The 19,288-nt window shown below is 46.8% G+C and overlaps 1 protein-coding gene across 1 annotated transcript in view; it reads right to left on the bottom strand.

Annotated features, from left to right (window-relative positions):
* Positions 1–835: 835 nt before the first annotated feature.
* Positions 836–19,288, bottom strand: part of LOC138448603 (E3 ubiquitin-protein ligase TRIM39-like) — a 229,041-nt gene continuing 210,588 nt past the window's right edge. Inside the window, exon 6 of the mRNA XM_069604704.1 lies at positions 836–2,018. Within this exon, the coding sequence (XP_069460805.1) occupies positions 1,501–2,018 (518 nt within the window). The 3' untranslated portion in view covers positions 836–1,500. The remainder of the gene's footprint in view (positions 2,019–19,288) is intronic.

Below are 19,288 nucleotides of genomic sequence, written 5' to 3'. Positions count from 1 at the left end.
GGAACATACTACCTCGATCTCATTCATGAAAATCCCCGTTTTAAACGCCATTCACGAAATCACAAATGTTTGTTTCACACAAAGCTAGAGGGCGATTTGCTTTCAGCAGTGCAGTTCCAAATTAAAGGAAATGTCTCTGGTTTATGCTCCCTGGTATCAAGGAATGGTTAGGAGCCCACATCGGACGCAGACAGATGTGGTGAGTGCCTTGTGGAGAATTCAAAAACAGACAGTGGGCCACATTACGAGGTTGGCGGTAACCCCGTAACACTGAATCCGGCGCCTGACTTCCCGGTGCCACCGGCACATTACAAGTCCCGGCGCGGGAAGTTATGCGCCAGATTTTGTAACTCCCCATTCCCATAGGGTCCCATAGGACTCTATGGGAGTGGGGAGATGGAAGCGCTGGCACTGTTGCTAACGGTGCCGGTGCTTCTGTGAAGAATCTGCCTACCGGGTGTGCTGTGCCCAGAAGGGTCAGACCTGTCGGGCGCAGCGACCCGGCAGGCAGACTCGTAGTGTGCCAGTCCAAAAAACAAGGGTGCCGGTAAGCTTACCCTTGTATCCGGACCGCCACACTGGTAATGAGGCCCAGCGACTTTTTGCCAAGGCTTTAGCGAGGATCCTCAACATAGTCCAAAGACCAGGGGCTACAGTCAATCAACACTCACGTGAGGAGACGTGATTCCTCTGAAGAAGCATCCTCAGTGGTAACAACCAAAGAACAGGAGGTTGCCCCAATTTAATTAAAGGCACATGGGACAATGAGGCTCAATCAGCAAAAAATACAAAAAGGAAGTTCTATGCATGCAATATAAATGATCAAAAGGCAATGTGCAATATCAAAGATTTATTTTGAAGAACAATTTAGATGCAGTAATTGAACAATGGTGTGAAAATAGATGCATGTATACAATTAAACACAAAAGGAAAACCATCTACTAAAACATCGAGTCTCACACACACATCTCTACCCAAACATAACCCATGCAACAATCGTACCTAACCAAAAACAATCATATAATGCGCAATCACATAAAATTCAAACAAATAATTAAAGATAATGGACAGAAAATGACAGTGTCTTCTCCTGTCAGGTATGCGTTTGAAAGCCTTTCTAAAACCTACAGTTATACAGGCCCATAGTGAGAAGAACTCTGAAGCCATCGGTAAAGGCTAGTCAAAGAAGACATAGTACACAGACTATCACAATTGATTAATCACTGGCCAACTCGAGTTTTGGCTTTGGGTGTCATCCTTTTCGTAAACACTGCCTTCATCAGCGCCACAAAAGACATTTTTCAGGTAGAGAAAAGATCTGTCAAAAATAATCAAGGGTCAAATAAACAATGTATCACAATTATAGGACAATTATGAAAAATTATGCAAGACCACCTGGTGCCCATTCACCAGTGCCTGCACCTGTTTGTTATCATGGTGGTGTGGACATGTTTGTCTCCGTTCTTTGGAACACAGCAGTGATTACATGTCCAGAATATGCTAGGAATTCAGCGTAATTTCTGTATCTGGGTGTCTGAGCCAAAAGAACGGATATATTTTTTTACTGAAGGAAGCAGTAAAGGTATAAAGGCGTGCCATGGTGTCAGCATTGAAAAATGACAACCACCCTCCTTCATAGTCCAGATATATTTTTATCCGCTTGAGTCTTTCTTTTGGCAGTTCTGTCATCTCTGGAAAGGTGTGGGCATAGTTTTGTCCATCAAGGAGACCGATAACCCAAAAGCCCTCCTCCGGATCCAGACGCACTGCTCCTTTCCTCTGCACAGATTCCTTGGCCACACCCACTGCCCAGCGCTCGCTGTCATTCACCTTGATCAACCAGCAGCATCTTCCGGATGAGAATCCCTGAGCTCCAAGGACGCACCAGGATGTTTGGAATCTCTCTGGGCTCGTGGGGCGCTTGCAGGGGACGCCGTGCTTCACAGATTTCAGGTCTGAGGATAGGACAAGTGTAGAGTGGGCTGTTGTGGGATTCAGTGTCACATCCACTAGAGAGACTTAGACAAAAAGGTAGCGATTAGGATTGGAAGTGAGGTCTAAGTAGGTCAAATCGATACTTTCCTATCTTTAATGCAGTAGCATCACCATTATTATAAGCAACCTTAGCAATTCACAACATAAAGCACCACATTTTGCAATAGTTTAACGTTGAAAATAGAAATTCCCAACAGAAGATCTATAGCAACATTTGTAAACCAAGTTCAGGATTATTAATTCAAACCTGCCCAACTCACCACAGCCCTTTCACAGCATTTGGTAAACTGATGTTTTACAGTATTTTTTGCTCCATTCTTAGGGGGGGTGCAGGGTAAGGATATCATTTTTAATAGATATTATGGTAGTTCATGTGCGAGATGGTGGGGGTAGAGGGGTATTGGAGGCTTCTCCTCCTTAAAAAATGCCACGAACAAATGCAGTGAAACGGCCGCCATGGTGAGCTGTACCAGATCCAATTCATTATCATGGCTTTGAAAGCTAAATTAAAAATAAATACAGCACGTTTGACACAATTTCTCAATGGAAAGAGATTAGAATGAGCATAAACGGACATTATAATCCTGATAATAGTGGCATGGGATAAATTAGAGGAGTACATGTTTTATCTTTTTGGGGAAGATGGTCGGGTCAACTACATGCATCCTCAAGGAGTTAATTTCAAAGTGTTGCGCCCAGGATGCTAAAAGAGCGGCCAATGCCAGGTGATCTTTTAAAACACAGGATTTTTACAGATTTGTGAGCCCAAGCGCTTAGTGGTTTAGATGCGATGCTCCAGTGAAAGCGTGCTTTCAATTGACATGGAGCAGGGCCATGCATGGCTTTATGAATAATGGGCAAGGCTTTAAATTTAGATGGCACCATCACGTGGAGCCAATGAAGATCTCTGAGTACAGATGAGATGGGCTCTCTCTTCTGGGAATGATGCGAGCAGCTCTATTTCTATGACCTAAAGTTGGTGAAAGAGCTCCTGTTTGGCACCTAGGTGTAAGCAATGGCAGAAATACAGCGTGGAAGGTCTGGTGGCTCGAACGATAGTAGCAATATGATCTCCGGAGAGACGGGAACTTGATTGCCTGAGAAGCATCCAATAATAGCTGGCAGATCTAGTTCTAATATTGGCTTCAGCTACATGGGGGAAAGGGTAGGATCAAACATGAACCCTAACCTTTTCACCTTAGTGGAGAAGGGCATGGGGTAACCTAAGAGCAAGACCTCCGGATAAAGAGCTAAGTTATTTTGTAATGCATGAGCGCTGCTTCGTTTTGATTTAGGCCTCACCAGTTATTCGTCATTTATTCTTATATCAATCCAAAAATCAATTATTTAGGAGCAACCTCTGTTTCAGGCTCCTCTTCAAGATAGAGAAACATCCGTGTTCCATCTGTATAATTTTGCGATGAGTCATGTAGGGGTTTGGTGTATATATATTTAAAAGTAAAAGGGGTAGACATACATTCAACGGCCCCACTACCTCCTTGAATCGATGGATCAGTAATGGGTCATTGAGCGTGCCCGATGTACCTTACTCTATGATGTGTAATAGATTTTCTTTAACAGCAGCCAGGGCCATTTAAGGGCCTCTCAAACACTGATTATTGGTCCCTCAGGGTAAAACAGCTGATCCTGACAAAAGAAAAAATGAGGTGAGATCACCTCATCATTACTGACGCTCTCAGTTGGCTCAATTAGAGCAAAAATTATTTTGTGTTTTAATGTAAAATTTCTACACATTTATATTTTCTTTTTTTCACCTGTTCCAATGAACTATTCGTTTTTCAGGAAGAAAACATGTAGTCATGTAAAAAGTGCAGGTAATGTTTTAATCCACATTCCTGTTTTTAAGTTACATAAAGTGGCGTTTTTTGTTGGAAAAATTCAAATACAGTGGTCAGTCTCATGCATAAATCCAATGCATTTCGGCATCAAGTACCATCTTCAGGGCTATGCAAACTATTGGTATCATTCATACAAACCGTTATGACCATATGATCAAAAAGAACATTATTTGTATCATGGTTCATCATTATCAGTTTATACATACCAAGTAATGTCAATAGTGTCCATGAGTAAAGAAAAATCACAGAAAAAAACTCAATCAGACTCTTATTAAGTGCAATATCTAGATACTGTTATGTGTATGATCGCATTTGGAAAATCCTCCTACCTCTGTCACGTGTTCAGTTACCAATTTGTTGCCACGTGTAACTCGCATCCCACAACAAGCAGACAGCCGCCCGTGCAGTGCGTGGAAATTAGTACCTAGAAAGTAAATCTGTGTCACACCCAGTGTGTCTATATCTGCTGTCATCATGCGTGTTAAATAATACTTTTCTTATCTTACCTTCGGCGCTATGATCTAGCTCGAACGAGAGTCACAAAGGAGAAACCGCAGGGAGGTGCGGTCTCTCTCTCTCTCTCTCTCTTCTTATATGTTGCCATGGTGACCAGTGCTAGGCGTCGCGCTCTGGCTCGGAATTGCCAGGGCACGCACGCCTCGTGTCTCACCCTCCCATGGCAACAGGAGGGCAGGACAGTCTCCATGGCAGCGTAAATCATGTTGCTCGCAGAGTTCCCAATGGTAAGTCCCAGCTAATGTGATCCTTAACTGAAATGTTCAATGTTGCTATATATTTAAACATAAACAAAAGCATCAGACACAGGTCTAACTGTGCAACGGTTTCTAGATGGATTGCAAACAGAAAGATTAATGTTGCCATGAACTCAGAAGGTGCTCAGAGAGTAGAAGCAGTTATGGGTATTACTTAATCACATTCTTCAGGCGAACCTATTCCCAAGTTAATTCAGAATTGCGTATCCAGGGATAGAACGATGCGTAATAGGTACCACAGCCTTGTTGGTAATGGCGAATTTGCAAAGAATACTTGATATGTTGGTTTGTAGAATAAACAATGCAAACCCTCGTAGGCTGATCTGACTAGGTGATAACTCTCTTGAATGTATTAGGCAAGCATATATTAGTGTGCAACAACCCTTGTTTGTGTCAGCCTTGTCATGTGTGTATAGTACAATTCGTCTACTCGTAATAGGGTAAGATAGATGTTCCGCCATAGAAAGCAAATGCAGCTATTTTATCTAGTACCTTCAATAGGAAAGGAGCATTTTTGATTGGTCTCTATTTTGTATAGTCACTGGGATCCAAAGAAGGTTTTCTGATTAAAGGTTTACCCATGCTTGTTTTATTTCTTCCAGTAATTCTGCCTCCTTAAACAAAGCAATGATAAATAAAGGGATAGTGGGAGCCAAGATGCATACATGTTCTTTCACTGAATAGGAAAGACAAGGGTCACTGGGACAATTAGTCAGATTTAGCGTGCTGATGGCCCTTTTTTACATCTCCCATGGTTATTGTTTAAAAGTGTAATGGATCAAAGGTGTTGCGGTAACTGATATTACTCAGGAGGAAAGCTGAATTGGTTCTTATAAGAGAAGAAGTAATAGTGGTTTTAATGGTCGCCCTCATCCTGTAAATATGATCTTTTAAAGCAGAGTTGATTTTGTTACCAAGTAATGAATAGCGAGATAGATAATTGTGTAATATTCGTTTTTTCAAGATTCTGTAATAATTTGAGTAGATCGTTCGACCAGCTTTTGGCCTAGGCAATCTGGATGGAAAATATGCGTTTTTGGCCTCATGTGCGGATATCGTGTAACTTTTTCGTGGTGATTTACAGACCATGCAATGAGCACTGTTTGTGTCTTTCTTCCATTTTCTTTCTGCGCTTCTTAGTTGGCCTTTGAGGATTCTAATATCAGATGTATACCAGTATGCAGTGATGCTATCGAATAGATAACAAAGAATTTCCATTTTATACTAACCCAAAACAACGGAAAAAAATAACAAATTAAAGAAGGGTAATTAAACGTGGTTGGGAATAGGAAAAGTGGTTTAAGGGGTGGGGGAAAAGAGGCTTGGGGGAAGGGGGTGACCAACCCGAAAACAACGAAAAACAAACTGTTTTATTTTTTTTCCAATCTTTGGGTTCTTTAAAAATGAATTCTCTGTTTATTTATTCAATGAAATCACATGTAACCATTTATACCATTGATTACTTTTGAAACTGATGTAAATCATTTTGTGATTATGCTGAGCGACTTCATCAATGAGCTTAAAAATAGAACTATGGTCATTTCATGCAAGGTCATCAACTAAAGTGAACTTTTCAGTCAATGGGGCTAAGCCCTTGAACAGATGGTTTAAATAGTCAGATGTGAGCATTTTAGGCAGAATGGTCTCGGCAGTCTAAAATCTTCTCCGTAGTTTCAAACATGTGTTTGTTCCAAGAAATAACCCATTCTAGAGTATGGCAGAGAGATTGAGCACGAGAGTGAGTCAGTGAATGAGAGTGAGCGAGAATAAGTGAGAGAGAAAGAGAGAAAGAGAGAAAGAGAGAAAGTGTGTGTGTGTGTGTGTGTGTGTGTGTGTGTGTGTTCGTGTGTGTGTTCGTGTGTGTGTTCGTGTGTGTGTTCGTGTGTGTGGTCCCAGACATATTAAATACTAGTTCTTTTAAGCATAGCCCAGTCTGGGAGGCAAGGGTATCAGATGTGTCATTAAAATCAAGATTAAGACCTACAACTATAACAAGTCATGTTGTAAGTCGTGGTGGGGTAATTGGAACATTGTATAGATTCCATGTAGATTTGAAAATAAGAGCAACAACGCCCTCTATACCCCCCCCCCTGTCCATTGTCATTCAATATAGAGTAGTACTCGGGAAGAGAAATATATAAAGCTGGACCGCAGCGTTCCTTTAAACAGGGATATGTATGACTTGTAGGTCTGGGTTATGCGTTGAAACGAAATCAAAGAGGCAAGCACCATGTGGGCATATAGAACGAACAATAAGTAATGCCCAAGAGAGATCGGCCGAAAATAATCTTTAATGACTTACTAAACTGAATGGTTGAAGATTGAGTGATATTATTCAAAACTGTATTACTTTGGACACAGTAATTATAAAGCAGCCACAATCCAATGGGCTCCAGAGGGTGTTTATATAATTTGGTAATGTATGCTACAAGTAAAAGGGTTGATAACAAACTCATAAACTTAGGAGACGTGGCAGACGCATAGGTTTCTGTATGCTTGCTGTTTATAGTATTAAGTAAAAAGGTTTCATCAAGCAATGAAGAGTTGATGGTATCAAGGGAGATATTTGAAATCATTCTATTAATGCTAGCCACTGTCCACATCGTTATAATCGCTTTAGGCCATACCTGCATACTTTGTAATGATTTGAGAAGCTCTAGCAGAATGTGTTGACGATGACAATTTGCTTAAATTAAACAAGTTGTCCAAGAGGACTAACCTTAGAAATGACCTACCTGCACTGATGCGAGCCTTTTGTGCCCCCTGGGCACATTAAAATAATGCAGAAGACAAGTGTCCTGTGGGAGGCCGGGATATGAAGTCTTGCTTTACCGCAACAAGCCGCTTAAAATGTGAAAATAAACTAAAGTGGTCTAAGAATAAGTGTGCACGAAGCTCAATTAAATCTAGGCTGGTACACTAACTGAGCAGGATACTAGACCAGTATACAAATTCAATCCACAGTAATGCAGATATATAGTAGCGAAAAAAGAGAATGCAGTAAAATTAAAGGTGCAATAAGGGTGATACAATGCCAGGAGAAACACACCTGGAGGGCTCATTGTGGTCCTGAAACCCCACCCTTTTGCAGACATCCCTTTCATTCACCCCACGCCAGTGCCATGGATGTGTGTCTGTGTGTGAATAAGCCACTTGGCTCCTATTACTTTTTAATGGGGTTGTGCCATTACAGCACAACATTCCGCCAGAACAAAATTACAAAGACCACCTGCTTTTGACTGAATCTCTGTAAGTGTGTTCATTGTGCCTCATCACGAGTTGGCTAGAGTGGTAAAAAATCTCAGTTTTTCGCCTGTTTTCAGTGCTACTAAAGCAGAGTTAGTGCGAGGGCACTAATAGCGCCAAGAAACCCTCATTCGATCCAATGGACCCAAAGGGAATTGGGACTTACATCCCCACCGCAACTCGGGATTCACCTGCAAATTGTGCCAGAGCAAGTTGCGGTAATGCCATTTGCGTTGGACAGTATCCTGGCGCAATTAGTGCCGGGATACCATCCATACCCTGATGAGGGCCATAGGCTTTAGTCTAACTCGGGGGCGAGGTTGAGGTCATAGATTTTACTTGGAGACTCCTCAGAATTAACAATGTTTTGTAATTCTGCGTCACAAATGGCTTTTGCAGGTCTCTCTGCTCCTGACTGCAGTGCCACGGACAGGCTCAAGTCGTCTTCCTCGTTATCAATATCAGTAATTTTTTGTGGATCCAACTACCTCTTAGGTGTGCCCAACTCTGGTGGCATCATGCTTCTAAATCCCTTGAACTACGAGAGGATGTGGGTCACTGCTGGTTTTTACTACAAGCTCAGGGTGTAGTGGCAACTTCTGTTATCCATGCCCTGCTGACAACATCCCAAAACTATGGACAAAGATGCATAAACATTGATCGAAATACATACTCTCACTTAAATTCATGAATAAGGGAAATGAGGGAGATTTATCTCAAGCCAAAATCACCAGAACTCAAAAAGTATCCACCGTAGAAATCAACCTGCATCAAAGAGAAAATGAGGGAGGAAGGGCTGGAATATTGTACCTGCACTGATCATTCGTTCATTCATGTTCCCTCACCAATTACAATCTCTAGGCTGCTTGGGTCTGAAGGAGCCCAGCACCTTTGAAATCCACTGCTTTTTTCAGCATGTCAAAAGGAATTCCAGAGGAAAAGTATATTTTCAAGGCCGGCTGAGTGGTATGAACGATAGCTCTGAGGACCTACTCTGCCCCTTTGTTTCTATGGGAACTTGTCTACAGTTGCCGAGCTGATGCCATCATAGACAGAGGGGTACATGCCCACAGTGGCAGTGTCACGTCCTTACTAATCTCTGCTATAGGCAAGGACCCATTTCCGCTCCAGCTACTGCAATGTGAGAAGCAGAAACACCAGTTCCAAGAGCTTCCAACCTTGATCTGATTCCATCAAATTTTCACATGTCAACAGGCACCCTACGGAGCTACCAGCCTACCAGCCTGGGAAAGTGACAGAACATGGCACCTGAGGGATGTTTGCTTCCCGAGGAAAGTCAAAAGGTAAGATATGTCAAAGACAGGAAAAAGGGATAGTGGATCCAAGAGAAATATGGGCAAATGGACATAAGAGGCAATGCAAACAGTAAAATCTGCTAATAGGGGGCGTGGCTCGGAGCTGCCGCGATCGGCATTACTTCCTAGGAGCTCCTGCCTGGCCCAATGCGCCGCAAAACAATAGTGTTGTTTGCAGACCCTGATAAGACCCGTAATCGAAGCATACTGTTGGGGAAATCCTGCTGCCGCGACCGCTCGAGTGGGTCCCCGCTCCGATGCCGTTTCGACATGATTCAGACTGTTTTCTCAAACGGGACCCACCCGGCAACAAGATTGCGGACGCGACCCCAAGGCATGAAGAACAACCATGAGGGTGAGGAGCAGGCAAGCTAACGCAGCCAAAGCCGCCAAATGACTCCAGCTCGCTTGCCCGCACTACCGCAGGCTATCCAGACCCCCGACGAGTGAGCTTGCAACCGGGACCACAACGCCCTGCATCGATATCCCTCCTGGGTGAGCCCAGTGGTTGAAGAAGGAGGCGTCCCAGCACACAGCGCCACACCGCTGCTCAAGATCCACTGCCCCAGAGACTCCTACTCCCTTCCTTCTGCCTGGTACCTCTATATTACCCCTCCAATGGCGCTGATCTGGGCGCGATCACCCGTGGCGCCCCACAGCTCTATCAGCCAGGGGTCTGTGCCTCGCTTCCACGTGGGTCCCGAAGCGGGGGCGGAGGGGATTTGTGGGTGGCCGCCTGGATCTTCCCAGGGCCGCACCGCCAGCCGCGGCAGCCCACCCAATGCCACGGAGGGCCGACGCTGCACTGAAGCGGCGCCCTGCGTTCCACCCACAAGGCCCGGCCCCATTATCATCAGCGGGGGATCCGGAAGACAAACCCAGGGGCGGAGTCCCGCCAAACAGGCACAGCGGCCAGTCGACCCGGCCCGCCTCCGACAGCACCCAGCCGCTCACCAAGCCAGCGGAGTGAGCCCTTGCCGGCGGGCCATCTATGACTCCGGCCCCTACAACAACTCCAGACCTACCGGCCTGCACAAGTGGATCCCCCTGGGGCAGACCAAAAGCCCAGCCCTAACAGACACAACGACCTGAATTGAAGCAGGTGAGGAGTTGGGGTTGCGGGGGGGGGGGGGCCCATCCGAGTCCTGCCCGGCTCCCGGTCCACCTGCCAACTTTTGCCCCCGGTTCCATCCTCAAGGGGCACCAATTAGAACACTCACCTAGACCCATCGGTGTCCACGACCCTCACCCTCCTGCAAGCTGCCTCTTCACTTCCAATCCGCACCCATCAAAGTGCCCACCGAATCCCATTTCAGCCAGTAAATGGCCCGCCAAGTGGCCTGCGCACTCTCAACCCCCCCTCCCCATCTGAAAACCTGAGGCAGAATCTGGAGCCCGGGAGGGTGGGAAACAAGTGCTGACTCCTGAGTCCCTCTCCTCCAGAGGGGAGCCAAGAACACTCGGCGGAGAGCGCGGTTGTGAACACCTAACAGAGGCAAAATGTCAAAAAGCGGGAAGACATCCAAGCAAACAGACATCACTGCCCTAATGTCCAGCTCATCCATCGAAAAATCCAAAAAGGGGGACCTGTCAGAGAACTCCACTAACATCACCACATCCACCCCAGCCGCAACAGCTCACAGCCCATCACAAATGGTCACAAAGGCCGACCTCCATGATCTACTATCGGCGCTAACCAAAGAAATCCAGAAAAGCACTCTCTGGATAAAAGAGTGGTGGAAGTAGAACGCCGAACCGCCGAACGCGAATCCGAGGTCTGTGACCAAAGATTTGAAGAGAGCAGGACAGGGACAGAATTGCTGCCCTAGAGGCGAGATGCGAACTCCTGGAAACAAACCAGGAAGATGCAGAGAATCGGTCCCGAAGAAACAATATCCGCCTAAGAGGGATTCCATCCTCCATCCCAGATGCAGACCTCAAAAGTTACCATAATCACCCTCCCGGATGAGTCACCCCTGGAATTGGACCGGGCGAACAGAACAATCCCTAGGCAGGCATCTACGCTCCCCCCAGACGTCCTGGTGAGAATTCATTTTTTCCAAATCAAGGAGGAAATCATGCGCGAGGCGAGGCAAATGTGCCAAATCACCTTCCAGGGATCCACAATCTCACTCTACCAAGACCTAGCGAACGCCAATCTTCAAAAACTAAAAGCTATGCGCTCATTCACAGAGTGGCTGCGCGAAAGGAAGATCCCATACCACTGGGGATTCCCGACCTCAGTCAGATTCACATGGGAAGAGGCCCAGAAACAAATCCACTCACTGAAAGAGGCGGACAAACTCATGGGTGTCAGGAGAACAGAGGGTGAATCGGAATCCGAAGAAACAAACCATGCACCTCCCAGAAAGTCCGGGGAAGGAACCTGGTCGAAAGCCGGAAGAAGGCGCAGACTCCGTGGCCCCCCCCAAGAAGGACTCCAACCCAGGATGACCAATCATTAACTTCACCAGAGAAACATGTATCTCTAGGACAAGACAACTATTCTCCCTGAATCAATGAACCAAAGGCGGAGTGAATCCACCAGTTTGCAATGAATCAAGATCCTCCCAGCATGGAGGTTCCTTAACGAAATATGCCTACGACTACTCTAACAGTGCGGGAGCAACGTTCGAGCTCCAACTTATCTTAGTTTGGCGGCCCAGTTGGCCAACTTCTAGCGCATTGGTGCCACCAGTTTTCCCAGTGGCAGTAGGATGACGTTTCTCCTACAAGTTCAAATCGGGGAAGGGGTGGGATGGGTTAAGGAAGGATTATTCCAAAGCTTGGAGCGCCGGAATGCCCAAGATCCGGCCTCCCAATCAACATCACAACATGTCACAACAACAACAATTCCTAAACTACGCCAGCACAGCGACCTCGCACCGCTCTCAATAGCACAGCTCTCAGCGGGGGACACAGGGCGAAACACAGCTAACACAGAAGTGAGAGGTGATGGCTGACACAAGCGTGGTAATAGTTCTCTCATGGAACGTCCAAGGCCTGAACTCGCCGAGGAAGCGCAGATGAGTTCAACATGGACTGGGGCAATTATCCGGAGTCATCGTTCTCCTCCAAGAAACTCACTTGCTGCAAGAAGACGAACGCCGAGTGAGATTCAACAGGTACAAAAGAGCTTATTTCGCCACATCTGGAAAGAAAAAAAGAGGGGTGGCAATACTACTAAGCGATAAGGTCCCGATAAGGTCCCACAATCACAATAAGAAGAGACCCGGAAGGTCGCTTCCTCCTACTCAAGGGCCTAATCGAGGAGCTCCCCATCACTATCGTCACAATCTATGGCCCCAACACGTCCCAAGCCAACTTTATCTCTGACTTAATCCCGACAATCTTGGCCTTCCGAGAAGGGCACCTGTTCATGGGCGGGGATTTCAACTCCATACCAAACCCCCAAATGGGCAAAACTCTGCCCCCCACAAATGCAGGCTTTGTGCAAGCACTATCCCTAGCTTAGCTACTCAGGGAAACCGAATCCGTTGACGCCTGGAAGCTATTCGATGGAACCTCGAGAGACTATACCCATTACTCCTGTGTACATAAAGGATTCTCAAGAATAGACCTCATACTAATCTTCGGGGTGCTGTTCCCATGCTTAAACAAGGCAGAAATTCACACATGCATGATATCTGATCACGTCCCAGTGTCCGGTAACCTAGTAATATCGGGCCAAAAGCACCCTGTTCAGAGACACTGGAAACTGAATGACTCCTTACTATTAGATGAATGTATCAGAACAGAAGTGGAGGAAACGATATCCAACTACTTTGAGGAGAACACAACTGAGCACTCCCCCATCAACATAATTTGGGACGCAATGAAAGCAGTCGTCAGAGGGTCCCTAATTAGCGCTGGAGCAGAACAGAGAAGAATCTCGAACATCGCGGCAGCCAAACTGGAGAATAAGGTAAACCAAGTAAAGGCTGAGCTGAAGTCACACAGCTCCAGGAAAACAGAGAGAGCTCTGAGGAAGGACAAAATAGCGCTAGAAATGCACTGCGCCGACCGAACTCCTAAATATTTAGCCTTCACAAGACAATTCTACTATAGTAAAGGGAATAAGGCAAACAAAATGCTAGCGCAAAAGTTGAAAAAGATCTGCAGCCGAAATAATATCCTCAAACTAGTGGGAGAAGACGGGAAAACACGTTACTCCGAGATGGATAAAATTAGCAAACTGGTGAGGCACCACAAAGCCATAATGTTGGGGAAACCCACAGTATTAGACAACCTGCCAGAATATTTGCGAACTATACCCCCCCAAAGTCCATCCCAGCTAGAGTCCCTAGAAACACCCATCACTACCGAAGAAATCACTGAAGCCATTAAATCTCTCAAATCCACTGCCCCAGGCCCAGACGGCCTATCCGCTAACTTCTTTAAAAAGTATGCCAGAATTTTAGCACCCCAGGTGGCGGCACTATTCAACTCCTTTCTGTCCTCAAGATCGGTCACTGGCTCAATGGCGGAGTCGCTCACAGTCCTGTTACATAAACCCGGGAAAGACCCTGAATTGGCCACTTCCTACCGCCCCATTGCACTCCTGAATAACGATGATAAGATTTTTGCCAAGGTTCTGTCTGGCAGGCTGGGAGCGATTCTGCCAAACCTGATTGACGGCGATCAAACGGAATTCATTCCGGGGAGAGGGGCCCATGACAACACCAGGAGGATGATAAATATCAGTGAAAGCGCCCACAAACTGGAGGTGGGAATGGCGGTCATAGCCTTAGATGCCCATAAAGCCTTTGATTTGGTGGATTGGGGATACATTCGGGCTGTACTCGAGCATTTCGGCTTAGGCCCAAAATTCATAACATGGGTATTGGCCAACTATCAAACTCCCACCACACAACTGCGGGTAAACGGCACCAGGTCTGGAGCAATACATATATCCAGGGGCACTAGGCAGGGATGCCCACTCTCACCCTTGATTTTCACCCTATCCATGGAGCCTTTTGCAGCGAGAATTAAACAAAACACTAAGATAAGAGGGATATCCGTGGGAGGCTGGAATACAAAATTGTGATTATATGGTGACGATGTGTTAATAACAGCGTCCATCCTAGCATCGTCCCTGGGGGCCCTATGGGAAGAGATCAAAGAATTTGGGGTTCTGTCAGGGTTCAGAGTAAACCTGGACAAATCCTCAGCCCTAGCAATCAATCTCTCTAATCAGGAAAGAGCCACCCTCAGTCCCCTAATGCCTATTCCTTTGGCGAAAGGATCAATCGAATACCTCGGGGTAAATATCACCAATGACCCATCACACTTGTACTCAAGCAACTTCCCGCAATTAATTAAAGAACTCCAAAATGACCTAGAGAGGTGGCAGTCCCACAAAATCTCCTCGTTCGGGCGGATTACCGCCAGAAAAATGAACCTAATCCCTAGATGGCTGTACCACTGTACAGCATTGCCAATCCATATCCCGAGTCCTGCCCTGACAGCTCTGCAAAAGAAAATTCAGGAATTTGTTTGGGGGTTGGGGGGACCCTGAATCGGTAAACTAATAATGATGTGGAGTAAAGCGCAAGGCAGACTGGGAGTACCCGACTTGGCCAGATACACTCTAGCGGCGCAGCTGTCACACGCATTTTCCTGGGCACAAGAGGCAGACACCCCGAAATGGACACAGCTCGAAGAGGCCTGGTGCCCGGTCACACCCTCACAACTCCCACACTTACCAAACATAAAACCACAAGCAAACAGCGGCCCCCTTTCTGCAACTGCCTCAATAGTCCGCTGCTGGAAAGCTGGAGCCCGGAAATGGGGCATCCGAGGAGCTCTGGGTCCCCTAGCACCCATTTGGAACAATCCTGATTTCTCACCAGGCGTGCCCCCGCTTAGCTTCCAGTCCTGGAGGGAGGGCGGATTACTGAAAACTGGAGATTTTCTAGAAGAGGGAATGCCCATTTCATTCAAGAGATGCAAGTCAAAATTCGGGGTGGACGAGCAGGAAAGATTCCACTACGCCCAAATCCGGCATTGGCTGTCCCACAGGGTGGTCCGGGAAAAATGCTCTAGAGAGTTAATGGTGCTGGAACTCTCACTAACAACCCCAACTAAAAGAGGTAGAACCTCTGCCCTCTATCGTCTCCTCGACAGAGCAGATCCCTCCAAAAAAGAAAGGTACATGCTGGAATGGGAGAAGGACTTGGGACGGGAACTAGAGGTCGAGGAATGGGAGAAAATATGGTCCAGACTCCATAAAGGTTCTCAGTGCATCACAAATAGGGAAGGTGGCTACAAACTCTGCTTCAGGTACTATGTCACCCCAGCGCAACTCAACAAGGCCAACCCAACCATTCCCGGAACCTGCTGGCGCGACTGCCCCGCCCCCGGCTCACTATTTCACATGGTCTGGAACTGCCCGAAGGCAGAGACATACTGGAGAGAGATAATAAAACACATCAAGGAAATCACTGGTCTCTCCATCCCCTGGGACCCGGGGGTTATCCTTCTGGGTGAAACTGGAGGAGGCGCATTCCCAATCTCAGGGCACAGCTCCCGTCTATGCATGCACCTACTCCTAGCAGCGAAAATCACAATGGCCCGGTTGTGGAAAAACAAAGACAGACCATCAGTAGCACTATGGTGGTCCTAATGTTGGGACATAGCAGTGGCCGAAAAAGTCACTGCAATCCGCTCAGGATCCCTGAATAGAGCCCTGAACATCTGGGACCCATTTATGGACTACGCAGCCAAGTTCTCAGTTCTCACCAGAAGGCCTCCACTGACCAGATCGCTCCAAGGCAGCCCGCTTTATTAAACTATAGACTCAAATCAGATCGACCCAGAGCGCGGGTACCCGCTCGAACACCGCAAATAGATAGGGTCACGGACAACAGCGATCAGACCACCAAGATCTACCTCCCCCTGCCAGACAGCTCGAATGGCAGTATCACGCTGATGCGAATATCGATTACTGTATTGTTGTTGATGTTGTGTTTATCTGTAAAACCCAATAAAATGTTGTTATGGAAAAAAAAATCTGCTAATAAAGAAATCCAAGGGAAATGTGGAAAAAGGGACATAAGAGGCAATGCAATCAGTAAAATCTGCTAATATGAAATTCAGAAAAAAGACATTGGGCCTCATTATAAGTCTCCCAGTCCGGAAATAAGGGTGCCGGTAGCAACGTACCGCACCCCTGCTGGACCGGCAGACTACAACTCTGCTTTCCTGGGCCTGTGCGCCCAGCAGGTCTAACCTGCAGGGCGCAACAGCTCAGAAAGCAGAGTTGTCACGGAAGCACCGTTAGCAACGGTGCCGGTGCTTCCGAGTGCCCATTCCCGTGAGTCCTGTGGGACTCCTCTGGATTGGGGACTAACATTTTCCGCCACCTGATATCCCGGGACTTGTAATGTCCCGGTGGCACTGGAATATCAGGCAGAAGAAACAGTGTTTCAGTACATCGGCAACCCGCTGGTAGCACTGGAGGGTTACCGCCAGACTTATAATGAGGCACAGTGGGCCTCATTATAAATCTGCCCGTCCGGAAATAAAGGTGCCAGTAGCAACATACCCGCACCCTTTCCAGATCGGCAGTCTATAACTCTGCTTTCCTGGGCTTGTTCGCCCGGCAGGTCTGACCTGCCGTGCGCAACGACCCCGGGAAGCAGAGTTGTCACGGAAGCAACGGTGCCAGTGCTTCCGAGTCCCCATTTCCACAGAGTCCGATGGGACTCTGCAGGAATGCGGATTAACATTTTCTGCCACTAGATATCGCGGGCAACCAGGACTTGTAATGTCCTGGTGACACCGGGATATCAGGCGGCAGAAACAGTGTTTCAGTCCGGTGTCAACCCGCCGATAGCACCAGCAAGTCACCGCCAGATTTATAATCAGGCCCACTGGGTCTTTACAAAACTGATTTGCAAAAATTAAGAACTTTGACTTCCTGTGAGGCAGAAATCAGTAAGTATAAATCGAGGATTGGTAGATAGGTTTTATTTTGTTCACCCAGTAAAGACATTGGTAAAAATGTCTGAGAGAAATGCATTGGTCACTAGCGGAAAAAAGACAACTAAATGTAGGCATACGGAAAAAAAAAAACTGGTTTACTTATAAATAGACACAAAAATCCAACAGAGCAGCAATATTAAGCCGACTCTAAGGAATAGGGGTTCAGATATCTATCCCTCGCCTCATATTCCTGACCTGGAGGCTGAGAAATGGGGCGGGGGAGATGTGAGCAATAAGATACAACTTTAACATGCAAGTCAAAACAGGTAACCCAACCGCTAATGTGCTGTGTTATTGTGATTGCTCGCATGTGCCTGGTCTTGGTGGACAAGTTGCTCACGTGGGTCTGGTGCCGCCATGATGAGTGACCCGGAGGAGGTACAAAGAGGAGTCTCCTGAAAATGCCACCCTTCCCTAGCTTTAAGACAGAGGACTGTCAATATAAGCTGTATTTTAATTCCCCTTTAATGGTTCTGATATTCATAGTTTCCTATGTGGCCACCTAAGGAAAGAAAATGACCTAAAAATCTTACTGACAGGGTGCACACAGCGGCAGCATGCTGAAGACTTCTAGTGTTGAGCCAAATAGCTGCTGTTAGTTTGTGGAACAATAGGCAAGGGCAGTCCACTCTGCAGCTTCCAACATGCGTGCACTACACAAATGATGCTGGCTGAGACAGTGATCATTTTCGTCTCCATTGCCATGCACTGCAAGGGCAACAAAGTAGAATCAGGTGAATTTAATGCAGAGGAGCCACCGCTCCAATCCTGTTATCATGAAATAGAGCACACACAGATTCTTCCCTTCCCTGAAAACACAGGCTTGCTGACTGGAGAGTTTATCACAAGAGACCCGATCTGCAACTCTACCAGAGAGAAACATTCTCCTTACTATTCACAGTGGTCAGCTCTCCAGGCAGTATACAGAAGTGTGCAAACATGCTGGGGAAAGCAGAGGGCTACACCCTTCCAACACAGATCGCAGAACTGACCAATCAGGGATAGTGAACACGAAGATGGTGGCCAGGTCTGATAGAGGCTTGCTCTGCCCAACTCTCACCAATTAAGCCCCAGTGAATCTAAAGGTCCAAACCAATCAGAGGGCACCAAGAGTCCCGCTAAAGTGGAGGAACCACCACACTGCATATGTGTCACAGGTTTCCCCTTTTCTCACCTGTTTTCGCTGCTTGCCAGTATCTTTGGGAGGAGTTTTCTTCTTTACGGTTCGGGTTTTATATAACCCCGCTCGGCCGTCGTCGGCTTCCAGCGTTCGTTCAGCTTCAGTGTCTGGGATCGAGGAAACGTCCAGGAAGTCCAGGAAACAAGAAGTGTACTCAGAGGCGGGTACACGGAGTCCGGAAGGATGACAGGAAAGGGGGGTTGAGAATCATAGGAGAAGACGGAGGGACCGGGAACCAGGAATAAACAGAGTTCAGCGAAAGCGAATTTACGGAGCACATGTCTTGCCACAGCAATCAGTAGCGTTGAGACGCGCGGGCCCGCGGGGGCGTGGCTACTTTATAGGACGTGCTGCATCGGACGTAAAGGCTAGGAGGCAGCTTTTGGTGCTTAACGGCCATGTTGGAAGTAGCACAGAGTGTAAGCCCCGATGTGTCAAGGACCAGGAGGTCCAGAAGGGGCGTGTCCGATGGCTCATGACAGCATGCCTCCTCCGAAACCCCGTCCCACCTGGTTTGCCCGGGTGTATGAAATGGAACCTCTTGAGCAACCTGTGGGTATTTAAGTTTGAGATTGGTTCCCAAGTGCGTTCACTGGGAGGATATCCTTTCCATTCCACCAAGTATTGGATCTGACCACGCTTATATCTAGAGTCACATATTCTGGAGACTTCACATTGGAGTTGGTCATTGACTAGTACAGGATTGGGTCTGAGGTTAGTCCGAGAAGTCCGGATGTATGGTTTCATCAGAGAAGTATGGAAAACTGGGTGAATTCTCCTCCAGGAATCTGGTAATTTGAGTCGAAAAGCCACTGGGTTAATGACTTCTTTTATGGAAAAGGGCCCATAGTACCGGGGGGGCAGTTTGTTTGGTCGTAGATGTCTTGGCAGTAGTCTCGATGACAACCATACCTTATCTCCTACTGCATAGGA

This window comes from Ambystoma mexicanum, chromosome 1p, assembly GCF_040938575.1.
Source record: "Ambystoma mexicanum isolate Mex_15411 chromosome 1p, UKY_AmexF1_1, whole genome shotgun sequence".
Taxonomy (NCBI): Eukaryota; Metazoa; Chordata; class Amphibia; order Caudata; family Ambystomatidae; genus Ambystoma; species Ambystoma mexicanum.
Note: the sequence above shows the minus strand (reverse complement) of the source record. Positions and strands in the feature narration are given on the sequence as shown.